We start from the raw sequence: 22,989 nt of genomic DNA on the forward strand, positions 1-22,989 counted from the left end.
ACTTGAATCAGAACAATGCACCTAGTAAAACCCAACCTGACAGACTAACTAATAATCTTCTTACCGCAGCACCAACATAATCCAAACATCAGCAGCCCGTCCTGACCACCTGTTATCAACCACGAGAACGAACTGAAAGTAGTCCAAACATATTGCACTTTAGACAACACACAGGCCGGCTGGTTGATGGATTTTATCAGAAGCTCCATAAGGAACCTTGTGGGCAGAGTTTGCATGAGGCGCCCCAGTGGGACATGACAGGACAGAGGATCAAACAGAGACTCGGCAGTGTCGGTTTAGAGGCTTTAACATGACCATAAGACTGGCTGGGTATTTATGAGACGTAAAAGTATATATATTTTTTGTTCTGATATACTCTATTGATCCCTGTGGGGAAATTACGCTGTGCTTGTATCCATCCTAGCTGTGTAGCTAGGAGCAGTGGGCAGCCACCGTGCAGCACCCAAGGACCAACTCCAGTTCATCTTGCCATGCCTTGCTCAGGGGCACAGGCAGGAGTATTAACCCTAACATGCATGTCTTTTTGATGGTGGGGGGAAACCGGAGCACCCGGAGAAAACGCACTGCAGACACGGGGAGAACATGCAAACTCCACACAGAGGACGATCTACGATGACCCCCCCAAGGTTGGACAACCCCAGGGGTTCAAACCCAGGACCTTCTTGCTGTGAGGTGACAGTGCTAACCACTGGGCCACCGTGCTGCCCAATATGTAGTTCTGAAACCCTACAGTGTGAGTTAGAGAGCTATAATTTGTGTTCGGTCACAGATCAGAGCAGTGAGGTACTGTGTTTAAACCAGAGAGTACTTTCTGATGCGTTCAGCTGCAATGCATGAATCAGAGATGGAGCCGGTCCAAGCTGTAGGGCAGGAGATAAGTGAGGTGAAACTACGGTATGTTGCGGTGGAGACTTGCCTTCTTGTACTGTTTGTCCCCACTTTCTGAGGTGGGCACTGCTGCAGTGTCTGTGGCCTTCAGGGGAGGCTCACCTGAGGTGTCTACCAGAGGGAAACATAAGAAGACATAAATAGATTATTTAAACGCCCCCCCCCCTTTTTTCTCCCCAATTGTACTTGGCCAATTACCCCACTCGGTTGTTGCTCCACCCTCTCTGCTGATCCGGGGAGGGCTGCAGACTACCACATGTCTCCTCCGATACATGTGGAGACGCCAGCCGCTTCTTTTCACCTGACAGTGAGGAGTTTCACCAGGGGGACGTAGCACGTGGAAGGATCATGCTATTCCCCCCAGTTCCCCCTCCCCCCTGAACAGGCACCCCAACCAGCCAGAGGAGGCGCTAGTGGTGTAGCGACCAAGACACATACCCACATCTGGCCTCCCACCCGCAGACATGGCCAATTGTGTCTGTAGGGACGTCCGACCAAGCCGGAGGTAACACGGGGATTCAATCCAACAATCCCCGTGTTGGTGGGCAACAGAATAGACCGCCATACCACCCGGACGCCCTAGGTTATTTAAACATGAGAGATTCTACAGACTACTGGTTATCAGTCAGTGATAACAAATACATTATTCCCACACAGAAAAGCAGTTATCTAAACTAAGGCACCAGTGAGGTTAGTAGAAGCAGGACTGAAATGTTTGGAAAACTCTTTTTGAAGGGTACTGGACAGTCTGGATAATACACCACCCCTTAAAACAATCATAAACGGCCTACATGAAGGCTATTTAGAGCTACAGTTATGACAACCACACACACACCCTGCTGATTTACACTTTACAAATCACATCCAACAACTCTCTCTGGGCATCATTTGTAGTATGTAGGGTGGCAGTGTTCGACTTGAAATTATAATTCTATACATTTTACTTTGTGTTCATATTTTAACATTATTAGTGTTGATTGATCTTGATTTCAGCAAAAATTGATTACATGGCACTTTTTTCACCTTACTGTATCTTATCTTGACCATTTTCACCACTGTAAACATTCTATGTGACATGAAAACGGATTAAACACATGCCAGCATTTTGCAAATTTTTTTTTTAATTTTTATTTTTCTGGATTTTTTCCCCTTTTTCCTCCAGCCAATTACCCCACCCACTCTTCCGAGCCGTCCTGGTCGCTGCTCCACCCCCTCTGCTGATCCGGGGAGGGCTGCAGACTACCACATGCCTCCTCCCATACATGTGGAGTCACCAGCCACTTTTCACCTGACAATGAGGAGTTTCACCAGGGGGAACGTAGTGCATGGGAGGATCATGCTATTCCCCCCAGTTCCCCCTCCCGACCCGAACAGGTGCCCCAACTGACCAGAGAAGGTGCTAGTGCAGCGACCAGGACACATACCCACATCCGGCTTCCCACCTCCTGACATGGCCAATTGTGTCTGTAGGGACGCCCGACCAAGCCGGAGGTAACATGAGGATTCGAACCGGCGAGCCCCATGTTGGTAAGTAACGGAATATGCTACGCTATGCTACCTGGACGCCCGCATTTTGCAATAATAATTCACGGGTGAATGTGCAAATCACAATTGCACATAAGTCATTAAGCATTTGTGTGTGCTTTCTGAACATCTGAATGGATTTGAGACTGTCAGACAACCTGTGTCCAGCAGGGGTTAGTAATCCCAAGTAAGAGTAGAATTAATAAAAGGGACACACACACAGGCCAGGAGAGAGAGACACACACACACAGGCCAGGAGAGAAAGAGGGAGGGTGGAAGTCAAAGGCAGCCAACAGCCACAAAGGTTGAACAAACAGAAACTACAGCAAGTCAGCTGGTCAGCGCAGAGAGAGAAGAGATGAGAAGAAAAACAAAAGGAGAACAAAATACATTTTAGATATTACAGTAGTCTTAACAACAAATTAGCTAATTAATCTATACCTGCATAATATCAATATGAATACATATTTTTTTCATTGCTTATATCTATATCTATTTATATCTATCTATATATATCTATATATATATATATATATATATATATATGTATGTTATAAAATCCAGTGAGTCAAGTAAATTCTTTACGAGACAGTACAAGCCTGTGTCACGACATAAGCATCATCAGCTGTCAATAAAGCTACAGGAGGAAAGAACATACCGTTTACTGCCTCGTCATGCACATCAAGTGCACAACGTCCGATGGGGAAGGGAGAGGTGCGCATTCATAAATTCAAAAACACGTGATCGCTAACAGTGCAGTGGGGGGGGGAGTTAGTATTTGTCTATTGTCATGATTTATTTATAATTAAAAAATAGGCTGCTTCGGTCGCGGAAGCGAAAATTGAAGTGTGGGAGGAGTTTGGCAAGATTATGGAGGAGGACTTTCGGTTGGCCTCAAGGAAGTGCTGGAAAACCATCCGGCGACACAGGAAGGGGAAACAGGGCTTGACTCAGGCTGTGTTCAGCCGGTGAGGGGAACTGTTGACCCAGACTGGGGATGTTGTCGAGCGGTGTAAAGAACACTTTGAGGAGCTCCTGAACCCAACTAACACGTCCTCAGTGGAGGAGGTAGAGTCTGAAGACTCAGGGGAAGCCCCACCCATATCCCTGGCAGAGGTCTCTAAGGTAGTTAAAAAGCTCTTTGGTGGCAAGGCGCCAGGTGTGGATGAGATTCACCCTGAGATGCTGAAGGCTCTGGACATTTTTGGGTTGTCTTGGTTGACTCGCCTCTTCAGTGTCGTGTGGAGGTCGAGGAAAATACCTGTGAAGTTGCAGACTGGGGTGGTGGTTTCCATATTCAAAAAGGGGGACCAGAGGGTGTGCTCCAATTATCGGTGCATCACATTGCTCAGCTCCCTGGGAAAGTCTACTCTGGGGTGCTGGAAAGGAGGCTTCGACCGATTGTCGAACCTCGGATCCAGGAGGAACAATGCGGATTCCGTCCTGGTTGTGGAACAACGGACCAACTCTTTAACCTTGCGGAAGTGCTGAGGGGGGCATGGGAGTTTGACCAGCCAGTCTACGTGTGTTTTGTGGACGTGGAGAAGGCTTACGACCGTGTACACCGGGGCACTCTGTGGGGGGTACTGTGGAAGTACGGGGTACTGGGGCAGTTGCTACAAGCCATCCGGTCCTTGTATAAGTGACAGCTGTGTCCGCATTCTCGGCACAAAGTCAAACACGTTTTTGGTGGGTGTCGAACTCTGCCAAGGTTGTCCCTTGTCTCCAATTCTGTTTGTGATATTCAAGGACAGGATCTCAAGGCACAGCCAAGGTGAGTAGTGTGTCCGTTTTGGGAACCTCAGAATTGCATCTCTACTCTTCGCAGATGATGTGGTTTTGTTGGCTTCATCAGAACGCGACCTCCAGCGCGCACTGGGGCGGTTTGTAGCTGAGTGTGAAATGGCCGGGATGAGAGTCAGCTCCTCCAAGTCTGAGACCATGGTTCTCTACCGGAAAATGGTGGACTGCTCCCTCCGGGTTGGGGATGAGTTGTTACCTCAAGTGAAGGAGTTCAAGTATCACGGGGTCTTGTTCACGAGTGAGGGTAGGATGGAGCAGGAGATTGACAGGTGGATTGGTGCAGAATCAGCAGTAATGCGGACGTTGTACCGGACCACTGTAATGAAGAAGGAGCTGAGCAGGAAGGCAAAGCTCTCAATTTACCAGTCAATCTTCGTTCCAACCCTCACCTATGGTCATGAGCTTTAGGTAGTGACCGAAGGGGTGAGATCGTGGATACAAGCGGCTGAAATGAGTTTCCTCCGTAGGGTGTCTGGGCTCTGCCTTAGAGATTGGTTGAGGAGCTCGGACATCCAAAGGGAGCTTGGAGTAGAGCCGCTGCTCCTTCGCGTCGAAAGGAGCCAGTTGAGGTGATTCAGGCACATGATGTGCATGACGAGGCAGTAAATGGTATGTTCTTTCCCCGAGTAGCTTTATTGACAGCTGATGATTGCTTATGGCATGAAACAGGCTTGTACTGTCTCATAAAGAATTTACTTGACTCACTGGATTATTTTGTTCCTTATTTGTTTGGCACTTTCCCTACCGTTGAGTGTTTATTATAACAAAGATAGATATATACGTATATGTATATATATATAACCCCCCCCCTTTTTTCTCCTCAACTGTATTTGGCCAATTATCCTACTCTTCTGAGCCGTCCCAGTCACTGCTCCATCCCCTCTGCTGATCCGGGGAGGGCTGCAGACTACCACATGCCTCCTCCCATACATGTGGAGTCACCAGCCACTTCTTTTCACCTGACAGTGAGGAGTTCCACCAGGGGGACATGGCACGTGGGAAGATCACGTTATTCCCCCCAATTCCCCCTCCCCCCTGAACAGGCGCCCTGACTGACCAGAGGAGGCGCTCATGCAGCGACCAGGACACATATCCACATCCGGCTTCCCCCCCGCAGACACAGCCAATTGTGTCCGTATGGGCGCCCGACCAAGCCGGAGGTAACACAGGGATTCAAACCGGGATCCCTGTGTTGGTAGGCAACGGAATAGACCACCACGCCACCTGGGCACCCTCACTGCTAACACATTTTTACCACCAATGAAACATTTTCTGCACTTGGGATATGGTATCACTGTACGAGAAAAACAGTCCAATTGCGTTAGTTTACTCTTTAATCAAATGAAACCAGTGTGAGCAAGAGATATTCAGTATGACACTTTCATTTCCTGTTCTAGAGAACACATTTTAACCACAAGGTATGTGTTTAGTCAAAATGAACCTGTCATACTCATCCTCCAATCCGAGTCACCCTCAGTCAAAGGAGAAAGCCATACAGGTTTTAATATCAGCCAAAACTGACTTGGCCATCAGATCACAGCAGTACCAGCCTGCCGAACCCTGGCAGCCAATCAGGATTCGGAGTTTGCCTCATTAGCCCAGAACCATGGCAACGGCAGGTCGGAAAACGGGAGCCCCACTGTACCCACACCAGGGGGAGGATGGAAGGTGGAGGAGGGGGGTGAGGATAGACGGGAAGCACTATTTAGTGCGGGGTCTACACACCTAACAAAAGATGCAGACCAGAGGCTCCTTTGACTTCACTACCCAAACTCACACCTGTGAAGAATGCAGAGGGGGGGGGGGGGGTGAAGAACAAAAGAAAAATAAAAGAATCATAAAACAAGACAGAAGCAGCGGGAGGGGTGGTCAGAGCATGTGTGACAGTGGATGATGTGTGCAGGTCCAGATTAAAGCAGACACCTCATGAGGAATTATCAAGAGACAAGCAGAAACAGCATCAGTTCTCAGTTCTCTACACGTGATTACAGGACCGCTCAACTGCCGAGGGTTCACCACGTGTCCTGCTTACATACAGTCAGACAATCTAGTTGCTGCCTGTTTTATGTCTGTGTGTGTGCAGGCTGAAGGGATGTTGAACAGAGAGTTCAGCCTAGCTTAGCCAAACTGCTGGATGTCTATTGGGATCATTAGCACCTTCTCTCCAAAGAAGCAACACACACCTTCACCAAGGTGAGCATTACAATCCTTTACTCGTCAGTCTCAGATTAATGATTGTTCTTAATACAATTTCACAATTACATGCAAAATCCTAAAAATTAGATTATATGAGGTATCTGGGTAGCATAGCGGTCTATTCCGTTGCCTACCAAAATGGGGATCGCCAGTTCGAATCCTTGTGTTACCTCTGGTTTGGTTGGGCGTCCCTACAGACACAATTGGTCATGTCTGCGGGTGGAAAGCTGGATGTGGGTATGTGTCCTGGCCGCTGCACTAGCACCTCCTCTAGTTGGTTGGGGCACCTGTTCGGGGGCGGAGGGGGAACTGGGGGGAATAGCGTGATCCTCCCACGTGCTGCATCCCCCTGGTGAAACTCCTCACTGTCAGCTGAAAAGAAGCAGCTGGTGACTCCACATGTATCGGAGGAGGCATGTGGTAGTCTGCAGCCCTCCCCGGATCAGCAGAGGGGGTGGAGCAGCGACCGGGACGACTCGGAAGAGTGGGGTAATTGGCCAAGTACAATTGGGGAGAAAAAGAGGGGGGAAATTTAAAAAAAAAAAGGTTTTTTTTTTATTATAATTTTGAACGATTTTTCTGCAACACGCAAATCTGTCATCTTCCACCTCAGAAGTCTGGTGTCTGTTTTTTGTTTCTGGATTTTCAACCCCTTTTTCTCCTCAATTGTACCCGGCCAATTACCCCACTCTTCTGAGCCGTCCCATCCACTGCTCCACCCCCTCTGCTGATCCAGGTGGGCTGCAGACTACCACATGCCTCCTCCAATACATGTGGAGTCACCAGCCGCTTCTTTTCACCCGACAGTGAGGAGTTTCACCAGGGGGATGTAGCGCGTGGGAGGATCACGCTATTCCCCCCAGTCCCCCCTCCCCCCTGAACAAGCGCCCCGACCAACCAGAGGAGGCGCTAGTGCAGCAACCAGGACACATACCCACATCCGGCTTCCCACCCGCAGATATGGCAAATTGTGTCTGTAGGGACGTCGGACCAAGCCGGAGGAAACACAGGGATTTGAACCGGTGATCCCCCATGTTGGTGCAAAACGGAATAGAGCGCAAGGCCACCCGGATGTCGGATGTGTGTTTTACGGAAAAATAGCTCACTGCTCAATGTACCTTCAAAGTACACACACACACAGACATAAGGTGTCCTGGGTTTGTCTGACTCTATGTAAGTAGAGCACAGTAAAAACTCCCGAATCAAACTCTCCCTTTAAAGCTAGAACCCTGAAGACCACAGGTCCAGCGGTGTCTGACCACTGTAAACTGAAGAGATCCATTCCAAATAAAACAAAGTCACCAGGGCTGTTGTGTCATTTACATTTTTACATATTCTTATTGAGCGGATGCTTTTATGCAAAGTGACTTAGAAGATAAATTTGTGTCGACCTACAGACATCATGGAGCCTAGTAACATAATAATTAAGAGTGCATGGCATAGCGTCATCTCAAACTAGCTGGCCACACAGGTGATGTGTCAGTACAGGGCAACAGCTTAAGGGCACTGTGGAAAATGATCAGGACGTTGTGCTGCTGTAAAGCCCCTTGAGGCAAATTTGTAATTTGTGATATTGGGCTGTATAAATAAAACTGACTTGACTTGGTGGGAAGGATTTCACCTGGAGAGGAGCTGTTGGGTCAACAGACATACTGTGATCCAAACACATGCGAGTTGTAAATCACTTCCTCTAAATCACCATCAGGCACTTCTAATGTGTTGCTACTGGAGTTTCTTTCAGCCCTTTTAGTGAAAGGAAGTGGCAGCTGCTCACACCATTGTGGGGTAAGACAGCACTCCAGCCACAGCAGAATAGGGTGGGTCATTTTTCCAAAGCAGTCTCTAACACTCCGAGGTCCACATCACACAGGAGGGTTTGTATGACTGGGTGTGTTTCCTGGAGAGTCACTGACCAAATGTGAACATGTCCTGAATAGTCACAGGACAGAGACACAGTGACTCTATTACAGACATCTCAGTCAGCTACGGTCACCTTGGGGCAGGTACAGAGCAGGAGACCTGGGGTGTCATGAAGACAACAAGCACAGCTCCCTAAGTCCCATCAGACACGTTGGGGACAGGTTTGCTTGGATTAATGAGATGAATATAATCAAGAAATGAAGGGAATCAACGTCAAATACAACAGATTAGAGGTTTTGTTGTCTGGTGTATTTTTTTAAGCAAGTAATGCTGATTTCAACATGAAAAACCCCTAACGGGAGCAGCCAGAAGTAGTAGTGGTAGTAGTCAACATGAAAAAGCCCTCAGTGAGGCATGGTTGGTGTTCTATCAGCAGGCTCACCGGTGGACAGCAGGCTTTTGAGAAAGGAGAAGTTCTCTCCGATCTTGTCCATGTCGGGTAGTAGTTTGGCAATTTCCTCCATCTCTGGTAGAGCTTTGGCCAGTTTGTCTGCAGTCAAAGGGAGACAGGACAGTTTGGTGGGGAAGGGAAGGGGAAGTTGAGAATTTTTTATCCTGATGAATCAATACTGATGTGATTGATGTGTGGCATGAATATAAGTAGGGCTGTGCGATATGACCATATATATCGTGTGATGATAGAAAACGTCTTATTGTTTCATATTAAGCTATATCATTTATTTCGTTGTGTCGCAAATCACTCTTTACAGCAATATTTTTCATCATTGGACGACCCTTTCCACAGCACGGACACAGGCAGGAAATTTGTATGACGGCAATACAAACAAACATGGAGGATGGTGAACGCAACACAGAACGGGGTAATTCTGAACAGAAGGACTCCGACCAGCCAGGACAAAAGGAGGAGCTTGTACCTTAAAGGGGGGCTACTTCTACCGTGTGGACGTGGTTTGGGTATGAAAAGTCTGACATGGACCAGAAAACCATACTTTGCAAAATACGCTGCACGCCAGCCCCCACAACAGACTCAAACACCTCTAGCCTCTTTTACCACCTACACAACTATAGTTGTAAAGTGTTTTCTATTTACCTTTTTATATTTTATACATTGACATTTTATATTTTTTACATGCTTAATTGAAATTTTTTGCAAAATTCTAAATAAAAGGAGAAAAATAATCAAATACAAGTACCTTTTATTTGTCGAGTATATAATTCAAAGTGTAATAAGAAATAGGCCTTTCCATGTGGTCATTTTATATGAACTATTTATTCACTGAATTTACAGAAATTGTGCTACATTGTGATGTGTATCATTATCGTCATATGAATGACCTATATCGTGATATGTATCGTGATCGTGATATGAATGACCTATATCACGATATATCGTTATCGCGACCTATATCGGGATATGTATAGTTACCGTGATATTAATAACATATATCGTGATATGTACCATGATATGAATGACCTATATCATGATATGTATCATCATCATATGAATTACCTATATCGTGATATGTATCGTTATCATATGAATGGCCTATATCGTGCACCGTGACCTATATCGTGATATGTATCGTTACCGTGATATGAATTACCTATATTGTGATATGTAACGTTATCATGATATGAATTACCTATATCGTGATATGTATCGTTATCGTGATATGAATGACCTATATTGTGATATGTAACGTTATCATGATATGAATTACCTATATCGTGATATGTATCGTTATCGTGATATGAATGATCTATATCATGATATGTATCGTGATCGTGATAGGATTGAACTATATCGTGATATGAGATTTTGGTCATATTGCACAGCCCTAAATATAACCATTCTGTCTTGAAGAGTTTGTACAATACTTGGTGCTTCCTCTATATTCATTTAGCGGCAACGTGTGAAGGTGTATATGTGTATTTCAGTCTGTGTGGGGGAGTGTACTGTGGATTAGATTAGATTAGATTAGATTGTTTGGTCCGTCTTAATGAGGTAAAGGAGACCTGGACAAGTTATTAACTCAACGACAGCAAACTCTTACCCAGATCAATCTGTTCACTCAGCTCCCAGACAAAGTCGGGAACGACCCAGGTATAGTCACTAAAATCCGGCAGAAGGTCCTTCCACTCATCATAGGTCTAGAGGGGAAAAATGACAGGTGTCAATTACACTGTATGCACACATAAAACTGAATAATGGTTATCACATTAATTCATTCATTCATTAAACCTCTTTTATCCAAACCAGGATGGGGGCTGGAGTGTATCCCAGCATGCATTAGGAAAAAGACAGGGACAGGTCACCTGCCATCACAGGGTCCACAAACAGAGACATTATCACACATCATTGACACACCTGGCTGAATAAAAGGCTTTACTTCACCTAACATGCATGTCTATGGACCAGGAGAGGAAACCAGAGAAGCTGTAAGAAACCTATATGGACAACATGGAGAACAGACAGAGGGACCAGGGCTGAACCCAGGATCCTCTCACGGTAAAGCCACTAGTGCCCCTTTTTCACTACATGGTACCAACTCAACTTGACTCGCCCTTTTGTCGTTTTCCATTACTGGAAAGTACTGGCATTTTCGTGACTGTTACCACTTTTCTGGTACCACCTTTGTCGAGGTTCCAAAAGAACTGGAGCAGGTACCAAAATCAATGCAGACCTCCGACTGGTCAGAGAAATGCGTCACTGCGTCATTCTGCATCATTCTGCGTCATCAACGCACGCATGGGATATCATCCGGCATTTTTAAATACTGAAGCGGTCGAAGCGGAGTTATCTTAAAAAAGTACATTTTGAAACTGAAAACCAGGCGTCGCTATGACGACCAGTTACACTGAGGGGGTACTGCTACAGTAATGGAAAATGAAACAGAAGCGAGTCGAGTGAAGTCGAGCCGGTACCATGTAGTGGAAAAGGAGCATAAGCTAATACACCTCCTGCAACAACTAAGTTGATATGGGAACATGAACATGGATCAACTGACATGAATCATGGTGGCCTGTCCAGACTCATTCAGTAGAGGTGCACCAACACAACACCAAAGATATTACAACTGCTCCCAGAGAACATGTGAGATTAGCATTAATGCATAAGTCAACCCTGTTTTCCTCTTAAACAACAACATATTGCCTTGATGTTTAGAGTTGTCAGTTATGACAAATCATACACAGTCTGTTTTTGGGAGAGCAACTGCATAGCCAGGGGTGTGCCCGGATGTGTCTGTGCCATCTAAATCTCAACCTGGTCTTGGACGGGCTAGGCCCACCTGATCTTCTCTGTGCACCGTGACTTCTGCCTATGCGGTTGTGGGAGAGATGTCAAACCAAAACTGAGATTACTGACGCACCACTGTGTCAGTTTACCATGGAGGAAACGTTGAGCAGCATGTTTGAAAGGAATCATATTTTTGGATCACGCTGAATATGAACAGTAGTTGTGTAACACAGAGCTTGATCATCAAAATACACAATAAACAGTTACAACACTCTTCGGGGTAGGAGTTTATTTGAGGTTTTTAATGATCAAGTACTTTGACATATAGTTCTCTCTCATTTCTAAAAAGAAAGAATTGTTTTGGGGTTTTTTTGGAGGGGGTTATGATGTCGTTTTCATCATCAAATCTCTGAACTTTCCGTATCTGCTGTTTTAAAGTTTCTCAGGCGATATAGGGCGATTGGACATACCCAGAGGTCCAATATGAACCATGACTAGCTAACATGGCGTGACTCTGTAACATTCTCAGCAGGCTGATAGACCTCTTGTGGTGTGCCACAATACAAATAATAAATACAAAATTGAGCAACTGTAAGGTCAAATGTATAGCGATGACTGAAATCCACCTCTTTCCCAGTGGGTGTGGAAAACACCACAAGTCCTGAGTCAACACCAGTCACGCATGTGCAGTATTCACTTCACATACGTAGACCGAACTGCCATGAATCTTTTGTAGACCACCACTCCCCTAGACCTTCACCGAAAAAGACTTTTTCAATGAAGGTCTAGGGGAGTGGTGGGGTGGCGCCCTGGCGCCCTCTACTGGCCAGCCACCACTGCTCTCCTAATTCTTCAAAGGACAGTTACATGAAAGGTATTGTTCTAAGAGTAGCGTAGCTCCTTTAAGGAATAGGGCAGTGCGTGATGTGTGTGCGTAGCGAGTGTGAGAGAGCGAGCAGCAGAAAAGTGATGGTGAATGCAAGTGGAGCAGAGAAGGTTGGCAGTAAGTTCTCAATCTGGCAGTAACGTACGGTACATAGGCAAGAGTGTGTCAGTCAATAAAGGCCAGTTTCTCAAGACCAAGAAAAGTCTCGTCCATTGTTTCCCCAACTGCTGGGAAAGTGAAGGGGGTTAGCCCTAGCAAACATCTACCCGGTGCTTCCGACTACAGTCTGCAACTAACTAACTAAATGACTTTTCCCAGATCTAATGGTTGCAGTTGGTCCCCAGTGGTCTTCTTTAGCAAGTGTTGTCTTTAAGCTTTTTGGGTGTTTTTTATTTATCATCTGATTCGGATTCTCCCCGGCCTCAAGAGTGAAGGTGGAGAGGTATGGCAGAGTGAGGTGTGGACCAGCTGCCCAGAGCAGGACAGATAAATTGGTTCCAGACACCAAATGAAGGCACCAGAGCCAAAGAGAGAGCAGAGGGCTGTGGGGACGGACCTGCAGGGCTCTCTCTCCCTACTTAACTGACTTGAATGAACGTTTGTTTTTAGCTTTTCCACATGGTTTTAACTCGTGTTTTTAAAAACATTGTTTTAATAAATGGGCTGTTGTGCCCTCATTGACTATCTGTGTCAGTGTCTCTGCGCTGGCACATCTCAGCCGTGGCGCAGGTTTGCCACACATGTGTTGACTATAGATCTTATTTGAGGCATTTAACAAAAATGCATCAATTTTTCTCTATGAAATTGAGTTGAGGTAACTTATAGTTTAAAATGCTAACTTGCTTCTGTGTATTAAGACTCAAGAAAAAACCTGGATGACTCTACTGAGGAGTAAGGAGAGGGATAGAAGCACTATCCATTCCATCATCTGACCACCTTTCTAAAATCCAGATCTCCCACTCCACTCTCAAGTTACACTTCTCCTTTCCCCTTAAAGATAAAGAACCTTTGGGTGCAAAATGTCCTCGTTTCTGAAGTTTTGTTTTGTTTTGTTTTTTTTACTTTGCTGCTGTGATCTCAACTAAGTAGTACTGATTGAATTGAATGGGTTCAATGTTATGTTAGGTGTATAGTTTGGATGTGTCTGTGAATCTGAGTTTTTGTTTTGTACTGGAGTTCCATTTCATGTAAATTCTATCTGCCGTCTTTCTCTACTACTAAAACAATTCCCATCCACCTATCCATCCATCCATGTGATGTACAGCTGTGGCAACAAAGTTCATATAGGACAGTGAAGAATCGATCAAATCTCTCTATCTAATCCATCCATCCCAAATATATACCTTTTTAGCAGTGTATCCTCCCCCTACTGCAGAGCCCAGCAAAATGTACCGCAGTCTCAGCAGCCTGGCAGCCAAACGGGCAACCCAGAAGTCCCTCTTCTGCTGGTGGCCCCAGCCACCTGAGCCTGAAGGAGGCTTGGGGGGCCGCATGGGTAACCTGGACATGGAGGTGAAGTGGCGAGCTGCTGTGCGATGAGGAGGTCTCTGGGGATTAGCATTAGCAGAGTAGCGGTGGTGAATGGCACGGGACAAGGGATGGAGCTTCTGCAGGGGAAGTCGGAACCTCATCCCCATGTTGGCATAAACAAGGTTCCTACAGGCCACACTGTGAGGACAGAGAAATACAGACAGCAGTCATAAAATGAAATAAGCCTATGGATAATTTTAATACAATCCCTCTTCAATACCAAATTCCGTTTTTGGGCATCATATTGTGTTCCACACACATTGCCAATCACTGACACATGGATTTGTTGCCAATGGTTAGGATCTGTTAATGATGAATTTTAAGTTTCCAGTTCATTTGTCATGTGCAACAATTACACAAAGTGTAACCAATGCACTGCAATTAACTATACTGTTAGCCTTTTAAATAAGCAGTCCAAGCAAACAAAAGGGAACATATGATGGACAACAGCAATAACATTTACTTTTCATACAATCATATAGAACATTTCCATTTACTCGTCTGACATATACTATTATCCAGACTTGCACAAGCGAGTCAGCAATTAGTACATTTGTGTGTTGTCAACTAGCATCATAGAGCGCAACATAGTAATCATACCATAGCAGTACTATGTATATGAAGCAGTACTATTACATCTGCTGCATAGTAGTTATGTCATAATAGCACTATATATAGTAATAGTACAACATTTGCTACATAGTAATCATATCATAGCAAAGAGTGCATGTCATGTCAAGTGCATTTCACATCAGTGTATCTTAAAATATCAAAATGGTGAATATGAGAATCAAAATACAAATTCAATCTAAATTGCCACTAACCAGTATAACAGGCATGTCATTGTCATATGAGCATAAAATATCAAGTGCAGGCAGAAAAGGGGCACAATAGTAGACACCGATGATAACACATCAGTAGAGCTGACATAGCAGTGTTAGATGATTCACATTAGCTGACAAGTGCCACAAATCTTGCCTCGAGACCATTTCAGCATTAAAGTCTGCATGGAAGGGGTGAGTTTTAGGCCTTTCTTGAAGGAAGTAATCGAGTCAGTAACTGATGGAAGCTGGGACCTCAACCATTTTAGAACCACGTGAGACAAAAGTGTAGATCCAGACTGGTCACTTTTGGTGGGAGACACGTAAAAGTCTTCCACGGAGACGCTCAACTGACGGTTGGCAAGCTAAACCACACTGCACACACAGGTTAGCTAGGAAGCTGTCTAACGCTGCAACCACGTTACCTGCTTCTTGTTTTGCATCTGTGCACTTTCACGTCATATAAAGCGCATTGCATTGCATTTCAATATACAAGACGCGCTATGTAAATAAAGACTGGTTGCATTATTGATTGACTGATCGATTGACATTACAGTTCAATCCTAATATTATGTGTAACGTGTGTGGTCAGCAAGGACGCCACCGACAGTAGGAACGTCAGGTGCTGTAGTGACGTAATAACATGTGGATTGGGACACCTTGACAGTATATGTTGCCTAGCAGCTGCTGGTGTCTGTAGGTTGAGTTCAAATGACCAGCTCTCGTTAGCCTGATGTGCTCTCCTAAGCAAGCAACTACCGTTAGCAGCCAAACATTAGCTGTGTGAAACGCAACTTACCACGCAACTCGGCTCCCGATACGCAACATGGCGTTTTTAGTCAACCACGGGTGAACGCTCAGCTTCCTTACAACTCTGCCTTGTGGGCACAGATCAACACATCCTGCCAAACGGAACACATTTGTTCGCCCGCTACAGCGGCCGGCTAGCTCGTTAGCTAGCAAGGACACAGCGAATCCCGAGTGACAGCTTTACTTCCGGTAAAGTGGTCCGACTTCCAAATCAGCCGCGGGAAACGCGACCGGGTGTAGCGTTCCCACGGTTTAACGGTCCCCCGTTTCCCACGTCATTTGGCGAGCGAGCCAAAAATCAACTCAACTCGAAAACAAAAGCAAAAGAAAGAAACAAGCAGAAGACAATAAAAATCACAGTGATACTAATGATAAACATAATAACGATCATAATAGTGATGACGTAGCTGTCAAGTTTGCAGAATTCCAGTGGGTGGGATTTGTTGACGGACGGACGGACGGACAGGGTGGTCAAAAACGAAGACTACAATTATTTGTTTGTTTGTTTTATTAACAAAAAAACGAAGAATTATTATTACGTATTTAGCATTTTTGTTTTTTGATTAACATATACTACACGAATATTTAGACGGTGAAAACAGTCCGTGCACTCAGAGAAAACTGCACCATAGACGGTACAACCGCAACGCGCAGTACCTGCATATGACCGCCAGGTGTCCTTCGTGCTGCACAACATACAATGGCCAAGTAAATAAACTACAGCAGCATAGTAATAAAGCGGAGTTACTTACTACTACTACCACTTTCGGCTGCTCCCGTTAGGGGGCGCCACGGTGGATCATCCGTTTCCATCTCTTCCTGTCCTCTGCGGCTCCCTCTGTCACACCACCTTCCCAGCCTTTTTTAGACGTTCTCGACCGGGTGCGACTTTAAAACAGGGGTCCTTGCTGTTGACCTTGACCGTAATCGCTGAGCTGATTGTTCCGTCCGTGTCAAGGCTGGCTCTGAAGTCCGTTTTGGTTTTACGGACCAGACTGAAAAGTCTCTCCTCGTCCGCATTGCTCTGAGGAATCACAAGCAACAGGCGTGCTGGTTGTGATAGGCGACCCCATCGGTTGATAGCGGATCCTGGCACCTTTACTCGCGATAGAAACGCCCATACCACATCCACCCGACGGTGCGCTGCGGTGGTGCTACCATCTTCAGTCTGCAGCTTGGTCTCTGCTTCGTTCCACACACGTGTAACGGGGGCAATGTAACCAGGTTAAAATTAATGTTTTTATTTTATTTTGTTTGAGTATGAAATATCACCAAATCCTGTCTGTGTGCTGTTATTTGTGTTTACTACATTTTATTTTATGTCATTATTTACTTTTATGTATGTTTTATAGCGACCGTCATATACTTGTACTGTCGCTTTAAGAGCGAGGTCTTGTGGGTACACGGAAGAGAGAACGCGAGAGAGGCCATTTTTGTTTTGTGGGAGGAGTCTCAAGCAGCGATCGAGCCGAGCCACGCGTGTTTCTTAGCGTAGCACAGTTTTGCTGGTTGAGGAGAACGTAACCTTGAGTATCCCTGTAAGAAGATACTGCAAGCTGTGGGATAAAATACTTGTTTATCCTTTCTTACATCGGAGTCCCGTGGACGGTTTCTCCTTCTAACGCACACGAGTGAAGTCCGGGCAGTGGTTCGCAATACATAGTCTGTCTGATACTGCGAAAAATTCGCAGTATCGGTGGCCAGTGTCCTTTCAATCGAACAGGGGAATGGGTTAATAACCCCACTCAATGGCCAGATGTGTCTTATGGCGACATCTACAATTACCTCATCGAGTCTCCAGGTAGGCAAACATTGAGTGGAGGAGGGAATGCGAGGGGAGGGGAAGAGGGAGATGAATCAACCTACCCCGCAACTGAGTTTCACAGCTAGCTGCTACAGTGTAGCTGAAGGGAGTCTGGCGAAGGAGACTACAGTGTAGCTAACATTATGCGGGTTGTAGCCTAGCTAACTCGGCTACATCTCGTTCAATCTAGCTAGCCTATTACACTGACTAAATTCGTTTTCCCATCTGGGCCCACTGATCTATTGGCATTCTAACTTGACATTTTGGTGATTATAAAATGTAGAATAGACGTAACCTATTATTAGCTAGTTAAACTAGGTAACATTGCCAATGATGAAGTGCAGACCGCAGACGTAAACATGTTTGCTGTCAGGATCCCAAAGTTGTCCATCCTTGTCTTTCCTTCTCATCGCCTGGAGCCATTTCAATCGTTTTTCTCCCTCCTTCTGCCTTTTAGGCAATACAAAAAAAACAATATTTGGGTTGTTTTTCTTGTTAACAGTACAGTCCACCACACAGCAACTTTTGGGCATCGTAGCTACGGCTAGGCTGCGTATCTAATACAGTGCAGCTTGGCGGCTTGGGTTTTCTATCCCCCTCTCCTGGCGTCCTGTTGTCAAGGTACCCGGAAGTGTTCCGGTGGTCTATAGGACCGCCACTAAGTGGGACAGGGATGATGGCGCCGTCCAGGTGAGCTGCCTGATACACGCCATGGGAAACGAGTCTGAAAACACTTGTCGGTCCTTTGTATTCACCGACGAGGCTCATGAAAATGACTTTGAAAGAGTGCTCGCTAAATTCGACGAGTATTTTGTCCCCAGAAGGAGCGTAATTCACGACCGTGCATGCTTCCATCAGCGCGCTCAGAGACCAGGTGAGAAAGCGGAGGCTTTCATAAGGGCCTTGCACGAGTTGTCAGAACATTGCGAATTCGGCACGAGCAGGGATGAAACACCCTTGTCGGCCTACTCGACAAGGAGGTCTCCCGGAAACTGCAGCTGACAAAGGACCTGACACTAGCGCTGACCATAGAGACAGTCGGGCAGTCTGAGGAGGTTACAGCACAAATTAGCACGCAAGGTGAAGCAACGGGGGCCGTTCATGAAGTCACCCAGAGGCGCAGCAAATACATCAAGCATCCCGATAAGCCAACAGGGGTAGATAAGCAGCAGGGCCAAAATAAGCAGCAGGGCCGATGTGGAAAGTGTGGAAAAGTGAGGCATAGTAAGGATGAAAACTGCCCAGCTAAAAGATCCACATGTAACACACATAACAAAGTTGGACACTGGAGTAGAGTGTGCAGGAGTCGGAGAACGGTGAGTGAGGTGGTGACAGAGCCAATGGAGCAGCAGCAGTCATATTTCCTAGGGGCTGTGAGTGCGGCAGACGGGGAAGCCGAGCAATGGGCTGTCCAGTTGCTAGTGGGCTCCACACCCCTTGAGTTTAAGATCGACACGGGGGCTGATGTGACTGTCATCTGTGAGGAGGCCTACCACTCAATCACTCCCACCGCACGACTAGAGCCTGCATACATTTCCCTTGATAGCCCGGGCGGCGAGCTACAGTGCCTAGGGCGGATCCAGAGCGCTGTCACCTACAAAGGCAAGACTTACCCACTCACAGCATGTGTCATCCTTGGACACTCCGTGAACAACTTACTCAGCCAGAAAAAGTCCGTGGAGACGAACCTGGCGAAGAGAGTGGAGGAAACTGTGTGCAAGGTAGCACATATGTATGCACAGGCATATGGTGAGCATGGGACATTAAAGACTGAACCTGTAAAGATACAGCTGAAAGACAATGCTGCAGCCATATGCTGTGTACACCGCAAGACGTGTGCCCCTCCCCATGCTGCCAAAAGTAAAGAAAGAACTCCAGAGGATGGAGAGAAACAGTGTCATAGAGAAAGTGACACAGCCCACTGTGTGGTGTGCACCGATGCTGTCAGTATTAAAGAAAACCACAGGCAAAGCGTGTATCTGCACTGACTTCAAGAGGCTGAATGAGGCTGTCAGGAGAGAACAGTGCATTCTACCAACAGCAGATGAGATTATAGCAAAGCTCAGCAGAGCCACATTCTTCTCCTCACTGGATGCAGCCAGCGGGTTCTTCCAAATACCGCTACACCCAGATAGCGGTAAACTCACCGCCTTCATCACACCGTTTGGCAGGCTAAACTTCAAGTGGCTGCCAGTTGGCATAACAAGTGGACCCGAAATCTTCCAGAGGAAGATGGCGGAGACCCTACAGGGGTTGGAGGGTGTCGAGGTGTTTATGGACGACGTCCTTGTCTATGGTGCTACAGAGGAGGAGCACGACAGTCGCCTTGGGAAGGTGATGCAGCATATAGAGAGCGCTGGTCTGAAGCTTAACCAAGAAAAATGCTCCTTCAGGCAGAGTGAGCTGCGGTTTCTCGGGCACCTCATCGACCGATCCGGGGTCTGGCTGGACCCGGATAAAGTGGAAGCCATACAGCAGCTCCCACCACCCACAGACATGCACGAGTTAAAGAGGATATTGGGAATGGTGAACTATCTTGGAAAATACATTCCCAACCTTGCAACCGTGGGAGAGCCTCTGTATGAACTTTGAAACACAAAAACACATGGACATGGGGTCACGCACAACAAGCGGCATTCGAACAGTTCAAAAGGCTGCTGACGTCCGCACCCGTGCTGGCCTACTATGATGCGACCAAACCCACTGCCGTGTTGGCTGATGCGAGCAGCTACGGGTTAGGGGGTGTACTGCTTCAACTCCACGGGGAGCAGTGGAAACCAGTGGTGTATTGCCCCTGACACCTAACTGAAGCAGAGACTTGCTATGCCCAAATCGAGAAGGAGCAGCTGGCAGGTGTGTGGGCGTGCGATAAATTTGACAGATGTCTTGTGGGACTGGAGCAGTTTAAACTGATAACTGACCACAAGCCGCTAGTGCCTCTTATACAGCCGTAGCCTGGACAACGTCCCCATACGTTGTCAGCGTCTTCTCATGAGGCTCATGAGATTTAATGTAGTAGCAGAGTACGCTCCTGGAAAAACTCTGCTGGTTGCAGACACCCTGTCACGCAGTCCACCAGCAGGCATGGGCAAAGTGAGTAACACAGACAGCGAGGTGGCTTTCTACCCGGCCAGTGTAGAGGGGGTAATCCCCGCATCCAAGAGTAAGATGGATGAAATTAGAGGGGCGACTGCAGCTGATGCCGAACTGATGTTTGTCATGCAGCTTATAAAGAGAGGATGGCCTGAGCACTCACAGACTGTACCTAATGATGCTAAAGCATACTTCCAAGTCAGAATAGAGCTATCAGAGTATGATGGCCTCGTCCTAAGAGGAAGCAGGATTGTAATACCAAGGTCAATGAGGGCAGAGATCCTTCAAAAGATTCACAAAAGGCACCAGGGCCTCGCAAAATGTAGGGAGAGAGCATATTCATCCGTGTGGTGGCCCGGACTCGCTACGGAGATTAACAGGCTAGTGATGAGGTGCCAGGTGTGCTGTGAAATGAAAAGAACTCAGCAGAAGGAACCTCTCATTTCCACACCTCTTCCAGCACGACCCTGGAAGAGAAGTGCCATGGATCTCTGCGAGCTCAATCACCGCAGTTACCTGGTAACCTGAACTCTGAACTCTGTGAAGTAGCACTGACACTGAAGCCAGAACATCAACCAAAGTTCTGTCAGGCTCGTGTGGTCCCATATGCACTCAGGCCCAAAGTGGAAGCAGAACTGCAGTGCCTGCAACAACTAGGTGTTATTTCCCCAGTGCAGTTCAGTGAGTGGGCCACCCCCATTGTGCCGATCATGAAGAAAAAGGGGGATGTACGCATCTGCGGGGATTTTAAGGTAACTCTCAACCCCGCCCTTTGTGCTGAACATTATCCTATTCCCCAGATAGAAGATCTGTTTGCTTCCCTAGCGGGGGGGGGGCAGTGTTTTAGCAAACTGGATCTCTCCCATGCTTACCTGCAGGTGCCGGTTCAGGAGGGCTCTTGCAGTTACCTTACCATCACCACACATAAGGGAATGTTCCACTACAACCGGCTGCCATTTGGAATAACGTCAGCGCCATCGATCTTCCAAAGAGTAATGGACCAAGTTCTTCAGGGGCTTCCCAATGTGCACTGTTTTCTGGACGACATTTTAGTGACTGGACAGGACGACGCTGATCATCTAAAAAACTAGGAGACAGTGTTGAGTCACTTGGAGAACTTTGACAGGTTCTGTGAATACCGTGCTGTTATACCACCTGGACTCCCTGTCTGTGTGCAGCACAGATATTCGCAAAGAAACAAGGTATGGCCCTCTCACGTGATGGACATGGTCTTGTCAGGGCAGTTTGCAGTAGTCAAGGAACGGGACGATGCACTGATGCCCTATTGCTAAAGGAGAGAGGAGCTCACCGTGGTTCTAGGGTGCCTTCTGTGGGGCAACCGGGTTATTGTACCCCCAAAGTTGAGACCAGATCTGCTGAAAGAGCTGCATGTGGGGCACCCGAGAGTGGTTAAAATGAAAGCTGTTCCTCACAGCCACTTCTGGTGGCCGGAGATTGACGCTCAGATTGAACAGCAGGCCAAAGTGTGTCATTTGTGCCTGTACAACCAGAAGTCTCCCGCCCTTTCCCCGCTGCACTCGTGGCTGTGGCCAGGTATGCTGTGGCAGAGGGTACATGTGGATTTTGCTGGGCCGTTGGAGGGGCATATGTTGCTAGTGGTGGTTGATGCTCACTCAAAGTGGCCGGAAGTGGAACAGATGGATTCCACCACAAGCTCAAAGACTGTTCAGGCTTTAAGAGGGTTGTTCAGCCGTCATGGCCTGCCTGAGGATTTGGTCAGCGACAATGGTCCGCAGTTCACCCCGAGTGAAAGCGAATGGGGTGAAACATGTGCGCTCTGCACCCTTTCACCCAGCCACAAGTGGATTGGTGGAAAGTTTTGTGCAGACACGTAAGCAGTCATTGAAAGCTTCCAGGGGGCAGACCATGATGCGACATCGGCTGGATTCGTTCCTGCTCAGCTATAGAAATGCTCCCCATGCCACAATGAATGAGTCTCCGACCATGCTCTTCCTTCGCCGTCGGTTCTGCTCCTGCTTCGACCTCCTCAAGCCAAGTGTGGCAGCCGTGATGGGTCAGGCACAGACAGGCCGGGAGAGTCGCAGGGCTCCATTCGCCAAGGACAAAGACTTCACGCCTGGGGACTGTGTTCTGGTGCGTGATTATAGATGGGGGGAGGAGAAGTGGATGCCGGGTGTGGTGGTGTCTCAGGCGGGGCCAGTGTCCTACATGGTAGATGTGGGGTCAGGGCTACACTGGAAACGCCACACAGATCAGATGAGGGCCTGCGACCCAGAAATGCTCACGCCTGGAGAGCCATCACAACCCGCCTCATTGGAGAAAAAAGCTACTGCCCCCACGAAAGATCCAGTGCCAATTCCTTCAGCGGGTAGGCAGGATTCCCCCCCCCCCCGAAAAGTCACTCAGTCCCACAAATGGAGCCAGTAAACTCAGGGTCAACAGCAGTATCGGTTGAGGCTGATGCTCCCCCAGAGACTGTTCCCTCATGGACTGTTAGGAGGTACCCTACACA

At 47.1% G+C, this 22,989-nt stretch overlaps 1 protein-coding gene across 1 annotated transcript in view; it reads right to left on the reverse strand.

Moving 5' to 3' along the window:
* The window catches only part of opa1 (OPA1 mitochondrial dynamin like GTPase), an 85,145-nt gene extending 69,370 nt beyond the window's left edge, over positions 1-15,775 (reverse strand). Inside the window, exons 1-6 of the mRNA XM_056276129.1 lie at positions 15,588-15,775; positions 13,781-14,105; positions 10,368-10,464; positions 8,735-8,842; positions 5,962-6,015; positions 938-1,020 (exon numbers count right to left, since the gene is read on the reverse strand). Coding sequence (XP_056132104.1) covers positions 938-1,020; positions 5,962-6,015; positions 8,735-8,842; positions 10,368-10,464; positions 13,781-14,105; positions 15,588-15,616 — 696 coding nt within the window. The 5' untranslated portion in view covers positions 15,617-15,775. The remainder of the gene's footprint in view (positions 1-937; positions 1,021-5,961; positions 6,016-8,734; positions 8,843-10,367; positions 10,465-13,780; positions 14,106-15,587) is intronic.
* Between the last annotated feature and the right edge of the window lie 7,214 nt (positions 15,776-22,989).

Source organism: Lampris incognitus, chromosome 3 (assembly GCF_029633865.1).
Source record: "Lampris incognitus isolate fLamInc1 chromosome 3, fLamInc1.hap2, whole genome shotgun sequence".
NCBI lineage: Eukaryota > Metazoa > Chordata > Actinopteri > Lampriformes > Lampridae > Lampris > Lampris incognitus.